This window comes from Lolium rigidum, chromosome 6, assembly GCF_022539505.1.
Source record: "Lolium rigidum isolate FL_2022 chromosome 6, APGP_CSIRO_Lrig_0.1, whole genome shotgun sequence".
Taxonomy (NCBI): Eukaryota; Viridiplantae; Streptophyta; class Magnoliopsida; order Poales; family Poaceae; genus Lolium; species Lolium rigidum.
In genome coordinates, this window is record NC_061513.1 from 59061541 (window position 1) to 59078423 (window position 16883).

The following is a 16883-nucleotide window of genomic DNA, read 5'->3' on the forward strand; positions in this document are numbered from 1 at the left end:
GCCTGTATAGGAGCTCTGTTCTCGCGGATCTTCGGGGAGAGTTGCTGCCGAGGTTGTGTTGAGGCATGTGGTGGTGGGATCCGGTTGCTCGGGACCGGATCGGAAGTGGTTTGAGCTTGGCGTGTGTCGCCGCCGATGTTCCTTCGGTGCGTAGCGGATCCTCTTCTCCGGAATTGGTGGCTACCGCGGCTCGTCAAAGCCTTCGGCGAGGAGTTCCTCCGCTTCCGGGGTTCGTCATCGACGTTTTCTTCGCGGGCGTGCGCGCTGGTGGAGTTGCTAGTCCTTGGCGGGAGGTTGAAGATGATGTTGGACCTCAGGGTTCTCTCTTCCTGTATCCGTTCATAGTGTTCTTGTATTTCTTAGCGTTTGGTTGTTGTTTCCTTGCTACTATGGGGGTGTTTGGTGTGGCTTTTTTTGGCTTTTGGCTTTGGCAAAAGCCACCAAAAGCACCTAAATAGGTGCTTTTTTTGGCTTTTGGATTTTGGAAGCCAAAAGAATAGGATCTTTGTTTTTGGCTTCCAAAATCCAAAAGCCAAAAAAAGCACCTATTTAGGTGCTTTTGGTGGCTTTTGCAAAAGCCAAAAGCCAAAAAAAGCCACACCAAACACCCCCTGATGAATACAAGTTCTACTTTCAAAAAAAAAAAAAAAAAAAGTGCGTACCCCTTTGCCCCATCCCACAGCCCTCCACGATAGCCCCGTGGCGCTAGCTGATCGGGTGAAAGAAAAAAGCGAGAAAACGAGTCGATTTGTCGTGACCTTGCCCAGTTAGAACCGTCCTCGCATACGACCTCCCCCTCACGTCTCCTCTACCTTCCCCACCGCATGCCGCCTATGCTCTTCCTCATTCTCATCTAGCAAGAAGAGTGCCCGAAAAAGGGCCAAGGGTGATGGGAGCAGGAACCTCTGCACCGGGAGATGGAGTCTGCGGCGCGTGCCCCTGCGGCGGCGGACCCTGCACAGGCGCCGTCTTCTTCCCGCCTACGCGGTCGCCTCCTCATGCCCCGGCGACTTCCTCCGGCCGCAGGGCCGCATCTGACCTAGCGTCTCCAGGGTGAGAGGTATATGTGCCTGATCTGTGTTGGATGTGTTACTGTTTGATGGGGTTCGATTAATTTCCGGATGGGTCAGATGGAACATCCAAAGGGAAAATATAGGATCTTAGTTCCAGGGGTTGTGTTGGTCTGGATGGAGCGTTTATTGGTTGAGGATGATGTCTCATTATTCAATATTAGAGAGATTTGGACTTGTGGAGTGCATACCTAAGCACATACATTATCTTTATCTCCTTGCTACTAGCTCTGACAGAATTTCCATGTTGACTTATCTTGTGGTGCTGCAGGATTCCAGACTTCTGGTGGGGAGGAAGAACGCTAGGCCGCTGATGGAGCCACTTCCATATCATGTCATGATGCCGATGAGGCATGACATTGTTTCTTCTGCCGGGCGACGACAGCATGACCTGAAAATACCTAACTCAGGCAATCGCTTGTAGCCACTTCTCTATTGGTCTTGCTGGATACACTCACGTAAATATCATATGCTAACAAGTACTTACATCTATTAAGCAATTCTTGTTTGGTTTTACCTTTACTCTGATGTGTGCTGAATGGTAACTACTAAAATATGTTGGGGTTTCCCTTTACTCCAGGCTGGTCACTCGGCGGCGAGCGAGCACGCTGCCCTGTTGTGGTGGCGGGGAATGATGAACACTGCCGGCGGTCACAGGCGCTCACCTTTTCCCTAACCTGCTAGGTTCTCCACTCTCTGATCTGACTACTCTCTCTATCTCTCTGCAGGAACACGGACGGTTTACAGGGGACCGACCCGGCGATCAAGAACGTGGTCAATATGAACCTTCAAGTTTGGTGATTTCCCCACCTAAAGAATCAGCTTTATTAATGGTGTGCCTGTTAATTTGTACAAAAATATACAAAACAAACAAACTGGGCAAAACACGTGTTAATTTGTGCCTCAAAACATATTGAGATATACTAGGAGATACTGTTGGTTGTTGGTTGTATCGTGGTGTATAATCAATGACGTGAAATACTAGAGGTACTACTAAATTATTGGCTTTAGATCTGTCATGGTTTGCTGAAGAATGTTTTTTTGGTATTGTTTATTGCTTCAAAATTTGCAATCAATATCAGTGTTTGTTAATACTGAGCTGAAGCTTTCTGCTTGCAGAACTTGGATAGAGGATATTATTTAGAAGTAAGTTTGGCCTAAAAAGGACCAGGATATGTCAAAGAAATACATATCAAGATGTCGCAGGTTGCACAATTTTCTGGTGCTATTACTATATTTCCTTAGTAGCCTGATATTAGTAAGTGGTTATTTTTCAGCTTGGATATTAGTAGCCCGAGAAAGAATATATACTGGTTTTTTGTTTTGTGTATTCATGCTTAATACTCCCTCCGTTCTCTTTTAATTGACTCGGATTTAGTATAAAGTTGTACTACATCCGAGTCAATTAAAAAGGAACGGAGGGAGTAATATTTAGTGGCATGATTAATACTATTTCCTGTCTTTTCAAGTTTTATGTGTTCATGCTTAGTGATATTCAGTAACATGAGGCTACAGGTCTGTTAGATGACATACTTCGTAATAGTAGAACAATCGTTGTGTGCAATCCATGGTTAACAAAGGCGTGCCTAGGCCCTAGGCAACAACGAATTGCCTGCGGCTTTCATGCGTTGTCAACTTACTTTTTCTTAGAGAATGGTAGCTGTGGTACTTCAGTGGTCAAGTAGTAAGGGAAATACATTAGTTGGCATATTTCCTGGATTATGTCATACTTTAGTCCTGGATTCTTGGATTACAAATATTTAACCACTGTTGCTTCTCGTTGTATAAGGTTGTCATGTTGGTTGAACTATCAGCTACTACCATCACATTCATAGTGAAGTTACTGCTAGCGAAGTTAGTTATAGTACAGACACTAACTAAATAGTGATGTCATCAATCTCCCTAGACTGAGCTTTGTTGGCCACTCCCAATTTATTCATTACATCCAGCTTAACTCGATTGACACAATGGAGGCCGAAGAAAATCGAAGATTTTTCCAAGTTGATTTTCTGACCTAAACCTTGACAATAGGAGTTTCCTTAAGTGCCTCGACACTTCTTGATTCACTACGTGCAAAGAAGATGCTATCGTCTTTGAAGAGGAGATCAGAGATAGATGGCTCTGCGTGAATGTTACGAACTCCTTGTGCAATCCCCATAGGCTCGTTGAGAAATAGCAGATTTGATAGACCTTCAATACAGAGCAAGAAACTGGAGGGACTAATAGGATCCCGGCCTCGTCGAATCCCTCGAGAAGGAACAATTGGTGAGGTGAGTTCTCCATTCACAACTGGTGAGGTGAGTTCGACATTCACCACAAGGGGAGCACATGCCTGGGTTGTTAGCACGTAGCAGCCGTCTCTCATATCTAATATATGTATGGGACATACTGGTGAAAATACATGGGCCACAAAGGCCGTCATAGATTTCTAGGTTCTTTCTTGTTCATGACACTCGCGCTTCCGTTGCTACATCTATTCCGAAGATTACATTTTCCTCCAACCTACGACTAATTATAAATATGGCGACAAGTTGCAGAATTTCCAAAAACAATTTTAGTCTACGCCTTGATTGTAAATTATTGATACCGACTTGTGTTGTTTATGTTAGGTTCATAACTCAGGTGTTACAAACCTGCTCTTGGCCATAGAGTTCATGCACTTTACTTTTCTAGATTTCTCTCAATCAAAATTAATCCCATTTTCCTGGATTTCTCTTTTTGTTTCTTGTGCATAGGTGACAGATGTAGAATTCAGTATGGCCTGAGAGAAGTTCTTGCTAAAAAAAAGGTGTACCTGAGGGGCTCTACATGTGGAACTGTTTACCCCCTCTACGTGTTTGTGTTTGGCTAAAATGCGTAGTTTTTCTATGTACATAGGTGAATTCCTATTTTACACATAAAATTCTGGAGCTAGGCTGCAATGGTGGATGCATCCCATTGCTTTTACCTATTTCTTTGACACCACATTAGAGCAACTTCATTTCGTTACTATATAAATATTGTAACTTTGATTTATGAAATTTTGGAAGTGGCTGATATTTCTTATTTTTGGACTTCCAAGGTTTTCCATGAAATGGTGCATTGAGAAACAGTTGTTGGCTTGTATTATAATTTGCTAGAAACTAGGAAGTGAAATGCAGTGGTTAAAACGACCAGAATGAGTTTTAATTTTGATGCAATACCGTTGAGAAGGCATGCCAAAGAAATATGTATTGGGTGTTGAATTATTTGGGATTGGAGTGGGATTAGATCGCACAACTCTAGTGAGGAGGCGCCCCATGGGGCGCCCCAACCACTAGTCCTATATAAAGGGGAGCCGAGGGAAGAGAAAATGATCGAATCAATTGTCAACAGAGCCACCGTAACTTTAGTCGAAACACCTTTGTCGGCTGAAACCTTTGAGATCTACTTGCCCTCTACTTCTTACGAAACCCTAAGTCTACAATCCGTAGGCATTGACAAGTTAATCCCTTGCCAATAACTATGACATGGAGGCAGCGACTAGGGGCGGCTTTGCAGCGGCGGAGCTGCCCGCTCCGTTGTCAAAGACTTCCCCATGCGTGGCTGCCGGCTAAGGGAGGTACAGCCCAAGGCCAGCGCTCAACGGAGTGGTATTGGCGTCCACCAGTTCGTGCGTTGGGGTTGGAGACGGCAAGTCCTGAGATCACGATGGCGAGGGCGCCACGGGTGCCGCATGCAATATGAGTTCTGCCTCTTCCTTAACGTGGATGCTCTCTTGCATGCGCAAGCCTCCGGGTAGCTAACCGTTTGAAGTTGATTCTGCCGGTGGTTATTTCTAAACATCAAAGTGCTTTTGTTCCCGGTAGGTTAATCACTGATAATGCTTTAGTAGCCTATGAGTGTCTTTATACTATCCGTAATCAACAAGCTAAGCGCCCATATTTTGAGCTTAAGATAGATATGATGAAGGCTTATGACTGTGTGGAATGGGCATATCTACATGATTGTCTTGGCAAGTTGGGTTTCTCTTTGAACTGGATCAACACTGTGATGAGGTGTGTTACTAATGTTCGCCATGCTGTCCGGATTAATGGAAATCTCACTGAGCCTCTGGTTCCAACTAGAGGGATAAGGTAAGGGGATCCTATCAGCCCCTACCTCTTTCTGTTCTGTACGGAAGGATTATCTAGTTTGTTGTTTCAAAAGGAGTCTATGGGGGTTCTACAAGGAGTCTGTAATGGTCGTTCAGTCCCACCTATTTCCCACCTCCTATTCGCAGACGACAGTATCTTATTCGCACAGAGTGATGTCAGAAGTGTAGAAGCTTTGAAGGAAACCTTTTTCTTGTATTGTCGGGGGTCGGGTCAGAAAATCAATCTTGATAAATCATCGATCTTTTTTGGACTTCACTGTAATGCTCAAGTGAAATCGGATGTTATGAACCGATTGGGTGTTCTCAATGAGGCCTTACAAGAAACTTACTTGGGCATGCCCTACGGGCATAGGGCGCTCTCCTTCGGTGTCTTTCCAATCCATTGTGGATCGTGCTTGGAAGTAAATGAATGGTATGTCGGACAGACCAATGTCTAGATTAGGGAAGGAAACTTTGTTAAAAGCTATTATTCAAGCAATTCCGACGTACTATGTAAGGATATGGTTGATTTTTGGTGGGGTATCGAGAAGGGGAAGAAGAAGATGCACTGGCGGAGCTAGGAATGGTTATCTACTCCTAAAGCCCTTGGTGGTATGGGTTCCCGGGACTTGGTTCTTTTCAATAAGGCCGTGCTTGGACGGCAGTGCTGGCGGTTGTTAACTGATCCATCTTCTTTGTGTGCAAGAGTCCTCAAAAGTCCCTATTTTCCTAATTGCGATTTGTGGGATGCTCCTATACCGAGGTCAACGTCATTCACATGGCGCAAGATTTGTTTCGACATGCAATTGGTGAGACAGGGGATAAAATGGAGTGTGGTCAATGGCAACAAAATCAAGGTGCTAGCTGATTATTGGATTCTTGGTATGAGACCAGGTTCGTTTCAAACTCTGACGCTGCTCCCGGAGGGTGCCACGGTGAATTTTCTGTTTGCAGAGGGCCAATGTGCATGGGACGCCGATATCGTGTGCTCCGTTTTTGAAGAGGACATTGCGAACCGAGTTCTAGAGATTCCTATCGGCAGGCAAGACGGTGACGATTTTCTGTCCTGGCCTCATACGAAATGGGGCCACTATATTGTAGCTTCAGCTTACAACCTAGCTTGTACAGAAAAAATTCCTGGATAGAAGCTACAAGGGTGGGGGAGTCAGCTCTTGTACGACGGTAGATGGCATGATGTGGAAGCATCTATGGGCAACCAAGGCGCCTGGTAAAATGAAGATAATCCTCTGGAGGTTCGCGCATGACTGCTTACCGACAGGGGTCCAGCTTTGCCGCCGCCATATTCCAGCTTCGAGCTCATGTGTTTTCTGCAATCGAGAGGAAACTGTCGAGCATTTCTTTCTCTGCTGCGAGTTTGCTCGGGAGGTGTGGGGGGAGATTAAATATTCGTGCGGTTTGCACCTACGAAGGAAGACCTTTACAAGACAAAAGATGTAGATGTTTGATTTCTTGAGGTCAACTAACAGAGAGCACGTAGCTCTATGTTACTACCTTAGTTACTCCCACTATAAGTAGTCTAATGGTGAGCAGATGAGAAGCCCACATAGTATTGCTGAGCAAAGCAAGGCTTATGCTGAGATGATATAGCTGCACTTGTTCAAACCAAACCCTTCTACTAGACGTGAGACCAGTCTGTTTATCGTTGGTCTCCACCGCAAGAAGGTACAGTATTTATTAACACCAATGCAGCTCTATTCTCTTCTTCACGTCGGATGGGATTGGGTGTCGTGATCAGGAACCATGTGGGATTGTCCGTAGCTTCTTGCGGTGAGCTTCTCGATGAGGTCACGACGCCGGAGGTAGCAGAAGCATTGGCGATGCGCCACGCTCTTTCCCTCGCCAACGATGAAGGTTTTGGCAAAGCAATGGTGGTGTTAGACTGCCTCTCTTTGATCCAGCGGGTCAATTCTTCTACCGTGGATCGTAGTACTGTTGGAGTGGTGGTCCAGGATATCAAATCCCTAGTTAGCAACTTCAATGAGATTTCTTTTACTCATGTTTATCGTCAGTGTAATGAGTCGGCACATATCATAGCTCGTTATGCGCAACACTTTATTTCTTCTGCTTTCAGAAACTTTGACTCGGATTGCATCTGACAAACTTTATGTAATGATTTCGTGTGATCAACAAAGTGGTGTTTTCTCTAAAAAAAGCCTCGGGCAGGCCCAACTGTGTACCAGACATGGAAGGGGAGGAGGCGAAGGAGCAAGCTCCGGGTCGTCAATGTCCATGTCGTCGCCCACCAGTTCCATCTCCGGACTTGTAAGGAAACCTTTGAAGGCCCAAAACATAAGGGCTTCTCCGCGCCAAAATGCTAGAGCCCTAGGTACGGTGGGGAAGCGCATAATTTAGGTAGAATGGGCGCATAGCAACCTTTCTTGCTGTAGATCGTCATGTTTAGTTTTTTTATCCTCTGGATCAAATTTGTATCCCCATGAACATTTTCAGTCAATAAAGCTTCTCCTTGGTATCTTTTAATATTAACATATTTCTTTCATGGCTTCTCATGTTCCTTAAAAAAAGAAAGAACAGACCTAGAAGAGCTCCACCAGCTGACCCGCCTCCGGTGGCCAGGCTCCACGCCGACGTCGACGCCTCCGCAACCACTTTCCCTGCCTGCTCAGGTGATTCCCACCCCTACTTTCGTGGTGCTATTCTTTCTCGCGTGCACTGCAGCACAGAAGATGGATCTGCAGAGAGAAAGACAGAGAGCAGTGGTGTATGACTCGATGTGGCAGCATTCAACCCTCTCACCCATTTCCTTCCAATCTCTTCTCTCACGGACGAATGTATGTATCTTAACTTTTTTGCTCTCTCACGCACAAACACATGTCCCAGCCAGTAGTGAGATTTAGGATAGTGTCTGTCAGTTATGTGGTTAATTACTGCTAACTCAACTGTTAGAGTGCTAGTTGTAGTAGTAAAATGTTAAGCATGGCAGTGAGGCAGGCTTTCCAGAACCCCGAGGACCAAACAATTACATTGACTGACTGGGTCACTGACACTGTTTAGTGGGCATAATCACTAACAGTGTTTACCATCACCCAAGTCACGCGCGCAGGCAATGATCATGCATCAGCTAAGCTCTGCAGCCCGGTCTCCAAAACATACTTACTTGCATGTGCTCTACTGCAGAAGCAGAACCCCAAAGAATTCGAAAGAGAGAGCTTTTCCTTTCATGAAACGCTCTGCATAGGCGCACCTCAACTGTTGATTTCATTCCGTCCAATTCAGATCAAAGCTTCTCAGCCATTGCTACTTGGCTGCACCTGAATCCGGGCCGAGCCGTCTTCTTCTTCCTCCTCCCGCCGTCATGTCGCCGGCCGCCAGGTCCACGCAAAACCCACGGGCATACCAACGTACGCACGCACGCTGCTGCATTTAGTTAAGCAGCGCCAATACCAGCTGGGCTGCTTGCTCTCGTTTTTACTGCTCCCAAAACCCAACCACACCACGCATTCATGCCACTCACCCGCCATTGCTGACCTTGCCTCCCTCTTCCTGCACCCGCCTAGCTCACCGCCCAGTCTCCCTACTGCAATCATGAAGCCTCCGAGAACCATGTCACGGACCTGCCTCCTCCTCCTGCTCCTCCTCTACCACCTGGCCCCGCCGCTCGCCGCCGCCACAGACGCCGACGCGCTCCTCGCCCTAAAATCCGCCCTCGACACCTCGCACCGCCTCCCATGGAGCGCCGCCACCGCCCCCGCCCTCTGCACCGCCTGGCCGGGCGTCCGCCAGTGCGACGCCAACGGCCGCGTCACCAAGCTCGTCCTGGAGAACCTCAACCTCACCGGCCCCCTGACCACCCCGCTCCTCGCCCCTCTCCGCGAGCTCCGCGTCCTCAGCCTCAAGTCCAACGCGCTCTCCGGCACCATCCCGGACAACCTCGCCGCGGCCCTCCCCAACCTCAAGCTCCTCTACCTCTCCGGCAACCGCCTCCAGGGCCGCCTCCCAGCGTCCCTCGCCCTCCTCCGCCGCGCCACCGTGCTCGTGCTCTCGGACAACGACTTCTCCGGCGGGATCCCGCGGGAGCTCGCCTCCGGGGTGCCGCGGCTCACGGCGCTCATGCTCGACGGGAACCGCCTCACGGGGCCCGTGCCGGCGCTGCCGCAGCCCACGCTCCGCCGGCTCGACGTCTCGGGGAACCGGCTCGAGGGCCAGATCCCGGCGGTGCTCGCCAGGCGCTTCAACGCGTCCTCCTTCGAGCGCAATGCCGGGCTCTGCGGGCCCCCGCTCGCCGCGCCGTGCGTCCAAGCGCCGCTGTCCCCCGCCACGGCCGCGTTCGCGCCCCTCCCCCCGCCCGGCGGCGGCAGGCGGCGAAGCAGGAAGCTCGCCATCGTGGTCGGATGCGCGGTGGCCGGAGCGGTACTGCTGGCCCTCCTGCTGGCGGCGGCGGTCACGGCGTGCCGGCGCGGGAGGAACAAGCGCGTGGCGGGCGACGTCGACAAGGGCGGCCCGGAAACGGCCGAGGAAGACCAGCACTCAGCCAACGCGCTCCCACCGGCGACGAACGCGGCGGCGGCGGTGGGCGGCGGGCGGGAGTTCTCGTGGGAGCGGGAGGGGATCGGGAAGCTGGTGTTCTGCGGCGGCGGGGCCGAGGAGATGTCCTACAGCCTGGAGGAGCTGCTGCGCGCGTCGGCGGAGACGCTGGGCCGCGGCGAGGCCGGGAGCACGTACAAGGCCGTCATGGAGACTGGGTTCATCGTGACGGTCAAGCGGATGCGGTGCGGCGACGCCGCCGCCGGAGTGGGCGCGGCGGAGTTCGGGCGCCGCGCCGAGGAGCTGGGGCGGGTGCGCCACCCGAACGTGGTGGCGCTCCGGGCCTATTTCCAGGCCAAGGAGGAGCGCCTGCTCGTCTACGACTACTACCCCAACGGTAGCCTCTTCTCCCTCATCCACGGTCAGTGATCACCCACTCCCCATTGCAGCATTTCTTCTTCTTTCCTGTTCGCCATTGCCATTGTTCAGTTTCTCAGAAACAATTTACTCCTGCATTTCATCTCATTTTAGCTCAATTTCTCATTGCAATTCTCTTTCCATGTTAATTATCAACAAGGGGAAAATGTAGTCTTAATCTGCACCGCTCAGTTTCACGGTTAGCATTCATATGAACTGGACATACCATGCCCGACTGGCACGGGGAAAAGCACATCTTTCTTGTTGGGTACCTACAATGCATGGATCTGGCGTGCATTGCAATCACTAGTGTAGTATCTAACTAAAGGACACACCCTGGACTCTTGTGCTGCCTTTCATTGATCCATTCCATGCTTAGCTTAGCTAGCTCACCTTGTTGGTGCTACGTGACAGATTGATATGCGTGAGCCTCATGCCTGTGCTTCACCTTAAGCCGTGTGTACGTGGTGCTCAGGGTGTTAGGTCTACTTCTTAATTCACCACTCGACATGTGTACTAGGACTAGTACCCAGCCATGTGACATGGAGCAAGAAACCTAGCCAGCTGCTTTAGTTATTAGTACATGCAAGTCCCACATGAAGTGAATTCGTATCGTACGATCCGAGCAGTGATTCATGTGGCACCAGAGTAGATAGATTCCATGTCACATAACTAATTACTCACTAATTACTACTCCAGAAAGTAATGTTGTAGGAGTAGTTCAAATTCAAAGAGAGCAAATAAGCTCTATCAGAAAGTAATTTCGTAATCGCGTCGCTTAGTTTACCAGTTCCCTCCAATGACACAAAAGAAAGATTGACAGTGTTAAACCTTGCACCATTTGCTACCGACAGAGGATCCCCGGGAACACGTTCCCATGGAGACACGGCAGAAATCTAGGCACAAAATCACTGGATCGGATAAACAATAACTGAAAATGGTGAGCTAGGACTAGGAGCACAGATCACTGGTAACGCTGAGACGCTGACTGAACCTTCATTCACTTAAAAAACACAAGCCTCTGCACTACATGAACATGGAGGTTCATGTGAGTCACACAGATACAGGTCTTCTGCAAGTGAAAAAAAAAAGTGAACTCTTTGTTCTTGTCCTAGTGCTATGAACCCATTACCCATGCACAAAACTCCATGCAAAGATAAGGCACTCCTGTTTTGCCGATTCTTCAGACATAGCTAAAAAATACTAATTCCCACAATATACTGATCTGGTAAAACCAGCAATGATCAAATTCAAACTGAGCTGAGCTGAGGGTCAATGGTTGTCCATGCAAGCCTGTCTGCCACCGTCCAAATCCCCCCAAATTAGTTAAGACAGTCAATCCAACGCCACTCAGTCACTCACACGACAACATGTCAGGAACCGAGCTATCTATCCATCCATCCAGATCCATCCCTGCCCTGTTTCTGTTGTAGATGCCCCGGCCTGTTCTTGCCATGGCAGCATGTCCTGAATCCGAGACAGTAGATAGGGCCTGTACGTACTGCATCACCTGCAGCTTGCATTGCACTATTTCGCAAGGGACGAGAGCATAGATGCGATGCACAGGTACACAAATTTATACGCAGATCGACGAATGCCTCTTTGTGAGTGTGGAGTGGTCCTTGTTGATCAATAGTAATTGTTGCTACTACAGTACTAGCATGATCAACAGAGTCACAGGCAAAGTTCAGACAATTCATGACCGGCCTCACACTACAGACCGTGGGGTCATAGCTAGTAAATATGGAGCTGTAAAATGAGCTAGCGCCACTCATGGAGTCATGGTCATGGAGTATTATTTTCTTGCTTGTGCTAAATTAACTTGGAATGCAGGGTCGAGGCCGTCGAGCAAGGGGAAGCCGCTGCACTGGACGTCGTGCATGAAGATCGCCGAAGACATCGCCGCTGGCCTGCTCCACCTCCACCAGACACCCGCGGCCCCCATCGTGCACGGCAACCTCAAGCCGTCCAACGTGCTCCTCGGCCCGGACTTCGAGTCCTGCCTCACCGACTACGGCCTCGTCCCCGCGCTCGCCGCCGCCGACGCCTCCTCGGCGGTGTCCCTCCTCTACCGCGCTCCCGAGACGCGCTCGGCCTCGGCGATGGCCATTGCATGCTTCACGCCGGCTTCAGACGTGTACAGCTTCGGCGTGCTCCTGCTGGAGCTGCTCACGGGCCGGACGCCGCCCCAGGACCTCGTGGAGCTGCGCGGCGACGAGGACGTCATACCGGCATGGGTGCGCGCCGCGCGCGAGGAGGAGATGACGGAGTCGGGCGGCGAGTCGGCCGCGTCCGCGGGTGGCGGCGGCGCGGAGGAGAAGCTGGGCGCGCTGATCGGCGTTGCGGCACTGTGCGTGGCCGCGGACTCCGGCAGGAGGCCAACGACGGTCGAGGTGCTCCGGATGGTGCGGGAGGCGCGGGCGGAGGCCATGTCGTCGTCCAACAGCAGCGACCGGTCCCCTGCGCGATGGTCCGACGCCCTGGTCGGCGCACCGCCGCACCGGGAGCACGGCGCCGAGAGCTTCGCCGATCGGGACTGACTGACTCACGCGGCAATCTTTCTACGAGCCGTCTTTCTAGACTGACTGACTGACTGACTACTCGCTCGCTCGCGGCTATAGCGTTCTGTTTGGCTTGGTGCCATGTAGAAAGCACTAATCAAGCCGCGCAATTCTGGTTGCTTAGTTTAGGGAGTAACTATTCAACAGCTTGTTGTGTTTTAAATTCGGTGACAGACAAACTTCGTAGCCAATAAAAGCGGACAGTTGTATGACTGAAAACTAACGGAAAAAACTTTCTGATTTCAGTTTGCTCGAAAAACATATTTTTGTTTTTGTTTTCTGCAAAACAGTGGCTTGCATGTTGTGCGTGGAGATGAGCAGCCCAATCTGCAAGATGAGCAGCCCAATCTGTAATTTGATTTTCTCTTTATTCTCTTGGAAGCTCTGTGTGACCCGGTTTAAAACACTCCTTCGGATTGTGAAAATCGCAATTTGAGCTCTTTGGATCGCATATGGTTGCAGGAATATGATGGAGGCTCTCGAGCCTATTAGCATACCTTTGTAGGACACGCACGCATGTACCTTGTTTTTGGGCCGGCCCATAATTCATTCGCTTATCGCCCCGGGAGCGGAGGAACGTCCCACTTTTCTCTGCGCAGATATTTTCTTCAGCAGTCAAGCTAAGTCTATACGTGTTTATAATTTTTTTTAACATTAAATGTAACGATTTTGCTATGTCTCAGTTAATTGAGATTTTTTTTAAGTCTAAGTCACTTGTGCTTGAGTGCGCTTTTCTGTTTAAAAGTGCAATTGCATTTTTCTGCTAGAAATGTGCAACTGGACCGAGTTGCATTTTTTCTTTGGACTGCAGTTGCATTTTTCTAAGGTGATTGAGACATAAAAAAATATAAGTTAACTGAGACATGGACACACCCTAAATGTAAACAGGCTATTTGACACGGGAAACTACGAAGTGCACACAGTCTGGTCTTTTTTTAATTCATTTCTCAATTATTGATTTTTAATTAACCAATAAGTAGCATCTTTATATTAATACATAATATATAAATGGTGCAGAAGTTTTGTAGATTACAGATGGATTCTATCCTATGGACCCTCCGAGAGAATCCAAAACATGCCGTTAAAAACCTTCGTTATAGTAGAAAAATCAATTTTCAGTACACAGATTTTATGTAACATTAAAATTAACCCTTAGCAGCGCATGGGTATGGTCCAAGTATATATATCATGGTGGCATCAAGACATCCATCTGATGCTAACCTAGTACGTCTTCTCTTTGGCATGTTATCTGTAGAGGGCTACACTGGCAACAAGACATATACCAGCTGATGCTAACTATTTTCTCTTAATTGCAGGCGTCAGTCTAGGAGTATTTGTACTTATTGTCGCTCTTCTTCTTGCATTTATTATGCTTCAAAAGAAAAAATTGGATAAGCTTTTCGAAAAGAACGGAGGCGAGATGCTCAAAAATGTCAAAGGTCTCACAATTTTCACAAAAGACGGACTAAAGAAAATTACAAAGGATAATGCAGAGTTTCTTGGAAACGGGAGCTTTGGTAATGTGTACAAAGGTACTCTTCCTGACAATACCATGGTGGCAGTCAAGGCATCCATCAAGGTAGATGAAGCTACAAAGGAGGAATTTGTTGATGAAGTTGAGATCCAGACACAGATGATCCACAAGAACATCCTCAAGCTCGTTGGTTGCTGCCTAGAGGTGGACGTTCCAGTGTTGGTATATGAGTTCGCAGCAAATGGGAGCCTCCAAGATGTCCTGCACCGCAAAAGGAACCAAGTACTCCCCTTGGACTCACGTTTGGACATTGCTATTGGCTCTGCAGAAGGGTTAAAGTATATGCATAGTTATGCAACTCATGCCATGAGACATGGTGATGTCAAGCCAGACAACATACTTTTGGATGACAAGTTGACACCAAAAATCGCAGATTTTGGTTTGTCCAAACTACTGAAAGAAGAATATTACGCCAAGGTTGTGGTTGGGTGCATGGGTTACATAGACCCAATATTCATGAAAACTGGGCTTTTGACACAAAAGAGTGATGTTTACAGCTTTGGAGCAGTTTTGTTGGAGTTCATTACAGGGAAGAGCAATGTGTATGATGAGAAATGTAGTCTCATTATTGAGTACCGCAAAGTTTATGAAAATGAAAATAGTGGGAGGGCAATGTTTGATAGTGAAATAGCAACTGAAGAAGATATATCCGTCCTTGAAGAAATGGGCAAGCTAGCAATGGATTGCCTAAAGGAAGACTTAGATGATCGGCCAGATATGACAGAGGTAGCCGAACAACTTGTGATAATTAGGAGAAACAAGAAGTTGGGAAAACCAAACAGTGGAAATCCTGACAGCACTAGGGATATTACCATATATAATTCTCCTACCAACACGGAGGTCAGTGGAACTAGTAGCGTCAATATTTCAGCGAAGTCAACTCCCAGCAACATGGACATCCTTCCTAGTATAACATAAAAGAACTTCGCTCATTCGGATCAGTATTCGTGCGCTAGCCCAGTGGTTCCATCTTCGCTGCAGAATGGCAAAAATCTGAGTTAGAATTCCATCAGTTGGACAATATTTTTTTAATCTGAACAAATTTAAAAACTTAAAAGAATTCGAATTTGAACAGCTTTCTAAACTCGGAATCGTTCATATTCAAAAAATGTTTAGATCAAAGAAACGTTCGAATTTGAACATTTGCTCGAATTCAAAAATTGCTCGAATTTGAAAAATATGTTCAAAGCAGAAAAAGAAAAGAGCAGAAAATTTTCAGATGCAAAAAAGTTGTTCCGATCAAAAAAGGTTCGAATTTGAAATTTTGCTCAAATTTAAAAATTTTGAAATTTGAAATTTGCTCGAAGTTGGAAAATATGTTCAAAACAGAAAACGAAAAAAGCAGAAAAAGGGAAAACTGAAAAAATAAAAAACGAAAGAAAAAAGGGAAAAAGAAAAAAAGAAAAACCGACCGAAAATCGCAAAGAAAAGACCGAACTAGAAAATAATCGAAAGAAACGCAAAAACAGGAAAACCATTCTAGATGGGCCGAGGCCCGCTCCTCTCGCACGCGTGCGTGTGTTATTCCGCCCCGCTGCTGGGCGGGAAATAGGGATTGCGGGCTCTCGAGTCTCCACCTTTCGTAACGATGCGAGTGGGATGGGCCTGCAGCCAACCTACATTCCGTCCCGCCAGCAGAGCCCATTTATCCCATCCATGGAATCTTGCTTTTCTACATGGCTAGATTTAAGAGTTTGTCCTAAATAGGGTTTGTGAGCAAGTCTGGAGAGCGGGGTAAACTGTTTTCAAGGCTTCAAAGAACATCACATGGCTGCAATGATGTTATTGACTTCAAATTCCTTAAAGCCGCCGCTACACAAGTGAAAAACCAACCGAGGAAGTGGAGATAGATGTGGACACTCATGTGCAAGGCTAGGAATGTTCAAGTAGTGACAATTTGCAAGGATAGGACGGCCTTGATGATGGCCGAGGACAAGTTAAGGCACACCTCATAGTTAGTTTGCATGTCAGTGCTTTGTTGTTTTAGTTGTTCATTCCCTTCTTAGTGAGCCGAACTAACACCATGTCTTATGAATCTTGGGATTTCCCAAAGCACACTGATTTGACGAACAATCCCATAGCAAACTACAAGCAAATGCAGACGATATTCTAGCCTACGTACGTGCGTAATGAGATCTTTTCACTCTGCGTAAACTTGTGACTGATATCAACTACCTTGCGGACAGCAAGACCATGGTAGTAGTTATGCTGAGATGACACGACCAGAGAGGAGCATCTAGCTTAGGACATATCTGCGCAAGTACCACAATTAGTTTTACTACTTTTATATTGTGTCTGCTGGTGGTCGTGGTATGTTGGGGTCATGTATAACTAGCTTAGAATTGATCAAAACTGATGCTTGGATTGTAATAATTTAGGAGGTGGTATATACTATCCCCTCCGATGATTAACATGTGATACACAGCGAGTTGTAGTATCCAAAATAAGTATGGGTGACTTCCCTTACACATATTATGGATCGGAGGGAGTAGTTAATTCGTGATGCATCGGTAATTATGGTAACTGCTACTAGGCAGTACCACCCCCGTATTTTTCGACAAAGATCATATATTAATATCGTGAAGATATCAATTACACCTAGCCTCTGCAATAATCAATTGCCCTAGCGGCTTTACGGATGCACATATCCCAAAAAAGAAGAAGAATTACAATATAAGAAAAGTCTCGCTACAATGGCCTATTCC

At 47.6% G+C, this 16883-nt stretch overlaps 2 protein-coding genes across 2 annotated transcripts; both read left to right on the forward strand.

Annotated features, from left to right (window-relative positions):
* Window positions 1-8745: 8745 nt before the first annotated feature.
* LOC124662661 (inactive leucine-rich repeat receptor-like serine/threonine-protein kinase At1g60630) lies at window positions 8746-12623 on the forward strand. The gene is made up of 2 exons (XM_047200467.1): window positions 8746-10087; window positions 11917-12623. Exons 1-2 carry the CDS (start codon window positions 8746-8748, stop codon window positions 12621-12623), a joined length of 2049 nt encoding a protein of 682 aa, XP_047056423.1.
* Window positions 12624-14196: 1573 nt separating this feature from the next.
* On the forward strand, window positions 14197-15096 carry LOC124662663 (putative wall-associated receptor kinase-like 16). The gene has a single exon (XM_047200468.1). The coding sequence runs from the start codon at window positions 14197-14199 to the stop codon at window positions 15094-15096; it is 900 nt and encodes a 299-aa protein (XP_047056424.1).
* The last annotated feature ends 1787 nt before the right edge of the window (window positions 15097-16883 follow it).

Coding starts and splice junctions, on each gene's coding strand:
- LOC124662661 (XM_047200467.1), top strand. CDS start 8,746: ATGTCACGGACCTGCCTCCTCCTCCTGCTCCTCCTCTACCACCTGGCC. Junction 10,088..11,916: donor CCTCTTCTCCCTCATCCACG/GTCAGTGATCAC, acceptor CTTGGAATGCAG/GGTCGAGGCCGTCGAGCAAG.
- LOC124662663 (XM_047200468.1), top strand. CDS start 14,197: ATGGTGGCAGTCAAGGCATCCATCAAGGTAGATGAAGCTACAAAGGAG.